This window comes from Mytilus edulis, chromosome 1 (genome assembly GCF_963676685.1).
Source record: "Mytilus edulis chromosome 1, xbMytEdul2.2, whole genome shotgun sequence".
Lineage (NCBI taxonomy): Eukaryota > Metazoa > Mollusca > Bivalvia > Mytilida > Mytilidae > Mytilus > Mytilus edulis.
In genome coordinates, this window is record NC_092344.1 from 16,209,277 (window position 1) to 16,219,943 (window position 10,667).

At 33.6% G+C, this 10,667-nt stretch overlaps 1 protein-coding gene across 2 annotated transcripts; it reads left to right on the forward strand.

Annotated features, from left to right (window-relative positions):
• The first annotated feature begins 3,853 nt into the window (after positions 1 to 3,853).
• Positions 3,854 to 8,642, forward strand: LOC139524938 (octopine dehydrogenase-like). Of its 2 annotated transcripts, none has more exons than XM_071320115.1 (2): positions 3,854 to 3,996; positions 7,044 to 8,642. In XM_071320115.1, the coding sequence occupies exons 1-2, from the start codon at positions 3,994 to 3,996 to the stop codon at positions 8,481 to 8,483; spliced, it is 1,443 nt and encodes a 480-aa protein (XP_071176216.1). In that variant the 5' UTR covers positions 3,854 to 3,993; the 3' UTR covers positions 8,484 to 8,642. The 2 variants fall into 2 exon arrangements, with proteins under 2 accessions (XP_071176216.1, XP_071176223.1); XM_071320122.1 differs by lacking the exon at positions 3,854 to 3,996 and adding an exon at positions 4,101 to 4,223.
• The last annotated feature ends 2,025 nt before the right edge of the window (positions 8,643 to 10,667 follow it).

Sequence of the window (10,667 nt, forward strand, 5' to 3'; positions counted from 1 at the left end):
ATCAAAAGAAAATCAGTGATATGAGATATAAGATTGTATACCAATTCAACCCAAATGATTCAAAACTGTTCTGAAGAGTGATTGACTGTTTTTTGGATTTTTTTTTTTAATGTTAATCAAAAGAAAATCAGCGATATGAGATATAATATTGTATACCAATTCACCCCAAATGAAGAGTTATTGACTGGGTTTTTGTTTTTTTTAATAGTTTTTGACAAGTTTATATTCAGATGGAATGTGTGAAATCAGATAAAAATGTAACAATTAACGACCATGGATTCAAAACGGATCACAATTTTAATTCCATAGCAATTACAGAGAGTTTGGGGAAATAGGGGGGCGTAGAAAACCGTTATCCACAACATACACCTTCATTTTCGTGCTTAGAGAATTGCATCCTTCGTACACGAATTTCTTATAAAAGTCATCCCTCTCAAGCATGTATGACCCTTTATAGAGGACTACTTGTAGAATTATACAAAGACAAAAAAATATTGAACGTTTAATGTTCATCTAAATTTTAATTTTCTATTTTATTGTGTTAGGTAAGGAGAAACATCTTAAGTCCTTTGATAGTAGGTTTTTCATTGTCATGCCTTTTGAAATGATGAGAAATTTGGTTTAGTTGAAAGAAGTAAAAGTGTGTCAAGAAAACGCATTTGGGATTTTTTTTATAAGGAAATACACTAAATAGCTGTGGAAAGTGTTGTAACATGTGATGCTCTTTAACCAAATCCCGCTTTTTAATCTTTGTTTCCAAATTTCCACATTTGTCCGTTCTTTATCTCAGACTTCATCTCCCTATCACAAATCCCCCGAAAGTCAATGTGGGAAATAACAGAGCCAGTTTATATTCTTCACAAGGAAATAACTGTGACCACTTTCTGCAGGCAAGCCAAGTTTGCCAAAAAATAATTTTAGATAAACCATGAAAAGCCTTTCTTCATGAGTCATGATACTTTGATTATATCTTGTCCACCATTTATTCAGCTATATCGAGATGAATTTGGTAGAACTTGAGTTCTCCCCTAATTAACCTTTTTATTCCTCTTTTTCTTGCAATTTTAGTATATTGTTCGTGAAGATTCCCTTTGATAAAGTTAGATCATTCTATAAGTTCGTACTAACGAAATCGCGTGTCAAGTTCTAAAAACTGGAAAATTTATCAAAAACATTAGTACCGCTGTTTTTATCCGTAATCCCATCATTAGTGATTGGATCACTCGGTCCCCTGGTGCCACAGAAGATAATATTACACGCACGCAAACACATTGGCCTTCATTTTTTTTTAAATAGTGATTTGGCAATTTTTGTCTTGTGGAACTAATTATAAATCTTATTTATAGATATTTTCATGATCATTACTTATGGTTACTGTTTCCCTCTATAAAAGTTTAAAGTTTAAATATGTAAACGCCTCTTTCGTCTGAATACCTTTTCATCTGTCTAAGCTAAGGATTAATTCACTGATCAAAAGAAATTGTAACTCTGATATTTAATTTAAGGTTAATGTTAGGTATCTGCTACTCTACCACATAAGGGCTTGCTCATGTACATGTATATTTTGCTTTTATTTTTAAAGAAGAGATCAACAAATTGAATATAGAAAAATAGATTACCTTATATAGCTGTATTTTGCAAAAATTTTAGAAATTTTTGGTCCTCAATGCTCTTCAATTTCGTACTTTATTTTTTTTTAATCGAGCGTCACTGATGAGTCTTTCAAAGAAGGAACACCGTCTGGCGCAAATATAAAATTTCAATGCTGGAATTTATGATGAGTGAACCGAAAAGAACAAATAAAAATGCAAAACGACCCTACCTCATGAAATTAAAGTAGTCTTTGGACAATTTTGTTTATCTTAACTTACTTGTTGATACCTTAATTTGCTAAACAAGTAGTCATTTGAAGTTTTTCTTTCCTGATTATACAATTTAAAAAATTTTTTTTTTTTTAAATATTTTGGGGGAAATGGAGAGTAAAAGTTTTGCGAACATGTTTATCCTGATTGGATCTATTGTTTTTAGCCACTGTACTCATTTTGGCTCATATTAAACACTATAAGAATCATTAAGTTTAAGTATGTCTGAAATCAGAGAAGAAAATCTTTTCCGGGTCCTCAAAATGGTATTCAACATTGTACTTTCACCGGGCACTTTTTATTCGAAAGTAACTGATGAGTCTTTGTAAACGAAATGCGCGTCTGCGTACACAATTTTTATCTTCGTATCTATGATGAATTTATTCATATACTGCCCACATTAATTATGATGAATATTCTAGCAAATATATTAATATAACAAACTCCGTTGTATTTCATCCTTACTATGAGTCTTGAACAACTTGCTTGTTTGTCACGTTTGAAAATAAACTTTTACGCAGTAGTTTTGATTTGTTGTACGTTCCCTTTATATATGTATCACGAATGAACATAGATTCAGGTTGACATATTTCATAGCTACGAAATAAGTCCGGTTGACCCGGTCTTTCACCCCAAAGGGCCGGCAGTAAAACTCTTGCAAAGTGGGGTGTCCGGTTAGGTGTGTCGTATACATGTAGAAACGGTCAGAATGTGAAAATTAAATCATATGCCTCGTGTAAAGAGAGTGCCACGTTATCTGCACGTGAAGAAACCTTGATCTTTGAAGTGCAAGGCAAATGTTTAGTCCCTATCCATTATATCCCTATTTTCAAGTAGCAGTCCAAATTTTCTGACCGTAATCATGACCGGCCCCTGTGACAGGACCTAACTATTGTTTTATTGTTAATGTGTTTACCTCTGGACGATCAGAAACCAGCAATCAACAATAAAACAATTACGGTCTTTCAAAGTCAGACTGTCAAAAAATCACTATAAACACAATGTCCGAAAAAGCTTGTGACAAATAATGAGGCATGTGAGTTATGTTAATCAAGAATTATTTAAAGGATTTCAATACATATACAAACCACTAAAAAATAAAAAATAAATTCATAATTAATGACAAATTTTACTGTCATAAAAGCTGATACTATTATTTTTTTGGGGACTGGTAATTTCTAACATGAATAGCCATTCTTAATCGAAATTTTTTTTAAGTTGATTTATTTTGTCTTCGTCTATACTTAGTTATGAATAACAAAACATTCATATCAACTAAATATTTTAATGCCCATATAATGCCTGCGTCACACTGTCTTGAATCGCTTGCACACCGGATGGACACACGACAAAGGAAATGATTAAATCTGATCGTAAAAATATCGGAACAATCGAAGTGCATCTTAAGCCATCGCAAGACCGCCGGTTGAGTTTCTCGGGTTTCGTCAGCAATTAACTTAATATGCGGTTTCAAAACAATTGCCGAAAGGCCGTGGAAAGAAAGGTTCATTTACACTTTGAAGAAACCCATACGTATTGGATCTATCTCAAATTGTGCTCGTCTTCGTAAATATTAATCAATTCACCTTAGTCTAAAAATGTAAAAGACGATACAATTAGTGAAGTCTATAAATTTTCAAATTTTTAAAAGTTAACTTAAGTTGAAGCTCTTCTCGGGACCTTGTAGTCAAATATCTACAATATGCCACTACCAGTCCTAGTGACAAAAAAAAACTTTTCCTTGGTGGATACCTCACATTACTCTATATTCATAGCTATCCTTGATAAATCTTATCTAATTATCATTGAGATGTACCAGTTAGTTCAAGAAAATGCATCATAAAATAAGGATTATAAAAGTTTTATTGCATGACTGCTCACTAAAATGTGAAGACGGAAAAAATATTCAATGATCTAATAAATATTTAATATATTAATCTATAAAAAGACTAAATCAGTTCTGTGTATTATTGTGTCTTTCCCAATTGACTCCCCTAATTCCACTCATCTCCTAGACATGTATACATGTATTACCTACTGAGAATCTGTCACTCACCCTTTCATCAGATTACGCAGTGTTATTCTTTATAATTCTTTCGAGTAGACAGTACACACTACAATAAGCTGCAATATGGTAAGTCTTAAACCGTATGTTTATAATTATTTATCAATTAATATTTTTGATTATTAGTATGATCGCACTACACTTAATGAAAAACTTGCAGACACACGTGCATCGTGTAGCTCATATTTCATACACCTTGAAAGGTTCGTGTCAGCAGTAGTCGATAGCTAACCAGTTGTAAATCAAATGGATTTTAAGATGCAAAGATCGATTTATTATTGATCTCATAAATTAAGGTAAGATTTCGGTCAAAATTTTATATATTTCAAAATGGCATTTTCGGATTTCTGTTATTTTTTATAAGACAAGAGCAAACAGAATATTAAAAAGAGACCGAGACGAAAAAGTAATGTATATATTTTTTTTAAACGTTATTATAATTTGCTACTGTTCTTTGTTAACAACATAAACTGCTGGGATGGGTTAATTCTTCAGAAAATGTTAACCCCCCTTTTTTAAGACTGGTTCTGTAGTATTTATGAGACAACTGTATCGTTCAGTTTTCGTGAATTGTTTGAATGTTGAAATCATGTAGAAAATAACAAATGGTTATTCTGGACGGGATACGATCCATGCTTATATATAAGTCCAAAAATGAGTTTGAACATTGAAAATAGAAAGATATATCATTACCTTGCCATTTGAATCCTAAGAGTATGTTTTAAAAGGGGTGTATTCAGAGGAAACAAAAGTGCCGACAGCGTGACACACAGTGCTTTTTATATTACAATCTCAATCTGATTATCTGTCAAATTTCTGTACAATCGCTTATACACAATTGTGTTGTGATATGATTTTTTTTTCAAGCATTGTATCATGTTTTCGTTATATATCAGAAGTGTTGAATTGTCAACACACAGTTCTTATCAAAACAACTTACATTTGTAAGCATTCTGTTGTAACTAACGATGATCAGTGTTGCTACAAACACATAAAAACAGACAGATTAGGGAGCTCTGCCAAACTCTTTATTCTATTCAATATAAGCGTGCTTTGAGGATGCTATTAACATTTCTGTCTATTTATATCTTCATTATTTAATTGCTTACCAAGACAAGCTGCATCTCTTATGATGTATATGATCTATAGTCTCTTCATATTAACAAATGAAGCTACAGTACAATTAGTGAAGAGGGTAGCACTAAATCTACTAAATACTTTGTGAACCATGAAGCAATATTTAGTGGTTGACCATTTGAAATAAGGTTGGTTGGTTGGTTGGATAGGGCGAGGGGTTTATAAGGAAGGATATTTATTTTCTTCTGACGAAATATAATTCATTTTAACCTTTTGTAAAACTAGCATATTTGTGTTGTACTGAATTTACTTTCTCTTCTATACACATTTAATTTATTTTCACCCTGTGTTGGAGATGCAAGGTTGATTTCAAAAACCTTTGACACTAGTACGCTTTAATATCAATTTGCATTCAGATACTGCGAGCATTTTTAATGCGGTATCATATCTTATTATTGTTACTAGGTTTCAAAATATTTTTGTGTGAACCCGTCCTGGTTTTCTTACTACGGTATCGGATTCGATCCGGAAAATGTTATGTGAAACACAAAAGGGCCTAGAATTGTGTGATTTAAGACAACACCATTGTTCTATATGAGTTCTATATAATGTTGAATTCGTTGTTTTTATGCCAAGCTGGCAAACAAACTGGACCTCGTTATTTTAGTGGTATTGACATGCTTTTCCTGTATTTATTTTTATATATAATTCTCTATTGTTGTCTCACGTGTAAGAGTGTGTAATTATGGAAATATTATTCCACCTGCATGAGTTAAATATGAAGTATTATTTCACACCCTGACCGTCTATTTACTGACTATTATCTATAAATATTTTCCTGATAAAAAGACGTATATGTGTCAATAGGACATCATATAAAAAAGAAGATGTGGTATGATTGCCAATGAGACAACTATCCACAAAAGACCAAAATGACAAAGACATTAACAACTATAGGTCACCGTATGGCCTTCAACAACGAGCAAAGCCCATACCGCATAGTCAGCTATAATAGGCCCCGATAAGACAATGTAAAACAATTCAAACGAGAAAACTAACGGCCTCATTTATGTAAAAAAATGAACGAAAAACAAATATGTAACACATAAATAAACGACAACCACTGAATTACAGGTTCCTGACTTGGGACAGGCACATACATAAATAATGTGGCGGGGTTAAACATGTTAGCGGGATCCCAACCCTCCCCTTAACCTGCAACAGTGGTATCATGCCCACCTCGAAATATCCTATTTCCATATAATAATGATACAAATATGTGATAGGATTGTCAATGACCATTCACCAATATTCACGCTGATACGAAATACCAAAAGTACCCTTACAACCTTCAACAATGAGCAAAGCCCATACCGTATATTCGGCTATTAAAGGACTTTTAGATTTGTGAAACAATTGAAACGAGATAACCAACGATTTGATAAATGACAAAACAATTAACTAAAAACATAGAATGAAATTCAAAACAGTGTGGCTGTGGCCATTGATTGACACATTAAATTCATCCATTGACTGGGACAATTTACGTGAACGTTTGTCTGTAACGACCACTGTTCACGACGTACCTACGATAGACATTTAAACTGTGGGGTCACCAAAGGTTTCTTAACGCCTTTAATTATAAAATAATTCGAAAAATTAATCAGGAATAACCTTTATGTTTTGATATATATAATTGATTTTAATCAAAACATCGTGTTATTTCTCATTAATTTTTCGAATTACTTTATTAAGGTGTTGAGAACCTTTGGTGACCCCATAGTTTAAGTGTCTTTAAAAAGTACATAGTGAGCAGTGGTCGTTACATACAAACGTTCACCTAAATTGTCCCAGTCAATGGATGAATTTAATGTGTCAATCAATGGCCACAGCCACACTGTTTTGAATTTCATTCTATATATAAGACCATCGACATCCAACGAATTACAAGCTCCTGGCCAGAGACAGGCAAATAAAGAATGACTTGAAATGTAGTTTTGTGAATTCAGTAATACAAGATTTTACACTTTATTTTATAGGCTTCAAAGAAAAAGGAAAACGGACCAAATACAACTAAAAAATCTGACAAGGAAGCTGAAGCAAAGACAGATTCTAAAACAGAAGAGCCGAACAACGAGCAAAATAAGAAACAAGAAGAAACAAACAATCAAACTGAAACGGAACCACCACCTAAAATGCCACCATTGAAGATGTGTATATGTGGTAGTGGAGGAGGTGCCCACTGTCTTGTTGGACTGGCGGCATCGCAGCCAGATGTTGAAGTTCGAGTGCTCACTCTTCACGAAGATGACGCAAAACTATGGACGAAAGAAATGAAAAATAATGATTTAGTAGTTGTTATTAACAACAGAAATGGAACCTCGAGAGAAGTAAAGGCAAAGCCTGAAATCGTAACAAAGAATCCAGAAGAAGCCGTTGCCGGAAGTGATTACATATTCATGGCCGTGTCACCAACGTCTCATGATATTTACTTCAAAGCAATGGCACCACACGTGGGTAAAAACACCTTGATTGTAGGTTTACCTGGTTTTCCAGGTTTTGAATATCAATGTAGGGATATCGTAGGAGAAAAATCTATTCCCTGTACGCTGATGAATTTTAACTATTTACCTTGGGATTGTAAACTCCTTGAATTTGGAAAGAAGGTAGAAATTATAAATTTTCGAAGTTATCTAACTGGTTCCATGATTAGAGGTCGAGGGATTTGTAGAAGGCCTCCGCTGATGACCCTCCAAATGCTTCACGGTGCAGAACCCATTTTTCGGCAATCGAAAAACCATCTGGAGTCTATTCTTATGTCTCATTCATATATTCGACCAGCAATTATGTTTGGCCAATGGAATAGTTGGGACGGTAAACCCATCCATGAAGCTCCTCTCTTTTACGAGACAGTAACAAAAGAAACAGCTGATCTAATTTCTAAATGCAGCGATGAATGTGTTGAAGTAGCTAAAGCTATAATGGAGAAAAGTGCAACAAAGATTGATCTATCTGAAGTCAAACCGATCTTCGAATGGTACCAAGAACTTTGTTCAAATGATGTTAACGTTTGTACAGATATGTTGACCGCACTCACAACAAGTAAATTTGATAAGGATGTTACGCATGAAATGAAGAAAGAAAAAGGAGGATTAGTTCCAGATTTCCACTGTGCAAGCTTAGCAGAAGACATACCAATGGGTACAATAGTAATACGCGCACTTGCTGATATTGTAGAAGTTAAGACGACAAATATTAATATGCTCATTGAATGGTGCCAACAAAAAATGGGGAAAGAATATATTATCAACGGTGAATTGAAAGGCAAAGATATGAAATCAACCAGATGTCCACAACAGTATGGGTTTACTACATTAGAATCAATTATAGCGTGTCAGATAGGATCAACAACATTAGAATCAACTATTGCATCACAGATAGAATCAACTATTGCATCACAGATAGAATCAATAAGCTAATGAATTAACGTTGTAGGAACCATAATGAATTTTGCTTTCCTGCACATTGTTGACTTTGACATTTCAAATTGTACGCTTCATTCCTGTGTAAAACTCATATATTTACAGATTTATATTTGCTACAGCATCGAAATGTTTTCATTAAAAAATGTAAACTTCCGTTCAGTTTTACAATTGATGTCTACTGTAGTAGTCCGATTCTTTGGTATTTATAGAAAAACCCAAAGATGATAATAAAGAGGACAAATACAGGTATATATTGGGAATTGGTCAGTAGTCGTTAAATTGATTGATTGATTGTTGGTGTTAATGCAACTTTAAGAACTCTAGGCTATGTTGTTGGTTTTTTTTTTTTATTATTTATAAAAAAAAACCTGAAGTAGTCAAGAAGGTGAGTAAAGTCCTACTGATGTGTTGATAAAGAAGTTACAGCATTTGTTGATTGACCCAAACATTTGTTAGCCGATACCATTACTTGGCATTTGTCTTAAATTGTATCTACAAAACAAAACCGGGCATTTGAACGAAAGGAGAATAAAGGATGAAAGTCTTTTTGGCCTCTGGATTTGTGAAAATAGTGTTTATAAAGCATTTGAAAATAATGAAAACTTTATTGATAAATGCATTAGATTTATTAAGCCTGACATTTTAGTGCATTTGTGATGAACTAAGATAAGTGATGTCATAGACATATCTAAATTGACCTAAAAATAATTTTGCATAGTTTTTGGACAAAGTGGATACGAGCCAAGATATTTTACCCATATAGTTACGTCGTTAGATATAAAGTGCATACTACATCTTGTAGCAAAATACATTTTGATTATATCTGAATATCAATGTCAAGGGTTCATAGTATTTTGGCAGTTCTTGCAGTTTTATATTAAAAGCACGTAGTTCAAGGAAAATTCAAAACAGATAGCCCTTTAACAAATGGCAAAAAAAACTCTAACACATTAAACAAATGGGTAACAACTGTCATACCCCAGACTTGGTACAGGCATTTCCTTATGAAAACGGATTAAATCTGGTTTTATAGATAGCTGAAAGAATCCTGTGCTATTGACAACAATGAGTGAGCAAAACAAACAGAGTTAAATGGTCAAAAATTGAGGAACAGCAGTCAACATTGTGTTATAATCTTAATCACTATAAATAAAACCAATTATGTCAATTAAGAAAAAAAATGCATTAAAAACACTCTATAGACAACGCAAATAAGCAAAAATAAAAGGCAATAGTACAAAAAATTACCATAACACAATAACACAATGACGGAATGTATAAATACCGAGCCACCAAAAGGATATTATCAAAATTTGACCAAACAATCTGTAGTTCTGTAGTTGTCGTCGGTTCACATTATCATATTTGCTTTTAGTTAATTGTTATAAATTAGACAATTAGTTTTCTCAATTGAATTTAGTCGCATTCTTCGTGCCTTTTGTAACCGACTATATGGTATGGGGTTTTCTCATTGTTGAAGGTCGTACAGTTGTATACATTGTATTATAATTGCTTACATCCTCTTCATTTGAACTTCTTAACTGCTTTTTAATTCGAGCGTTATACCGGCGTCACACATCAGAGTATATTTTAGCTCCGACGTACGCCGGGCGTGGTTAAAAAAAATTATGTACGCTGCCAATACGCTAGTAATTTTGGATGCCCAATACACGCTTAAAGCTCGTTGTGCACACGTTACAGCTATGATTGACAGGTTGAATGCATCCAAAATTACTAGCGTATTGGCAGTGTACATCTTTTTTAACACGCCCGGCGAACGTCGGAACTATACGCTGATGTGTGACGCCGGTATAACTTCTGGCGTATCAATTTAGAAGCTGGAATGTTTGCACTAAATATGTGCTACTGCTAATGTAAGTTTCTCCTCCTGTGGTATCAGCTCGGGGGAAGGGGCTTCTTTAATACTTAATTGATAGGGGGTGCAGATGGGGTTCTGTTACCCCAACCTTTTTCATATAATTCAGATTTTAAAAAGGTATACTTTTTCATATATAGCGTAGGTAAAAATGTAACCTTTTCCCATATTGTTTGGGTTTCGTGTGGTGTGTAATGGTCTGTAATGTAAGAATGGAATACCAAAGTAACAAAAGAGAAAAATTGGTTGAAATAAAACCCGCCTGGAACACCAAGAAAGAGGACAGACGAAGAAATATGGGA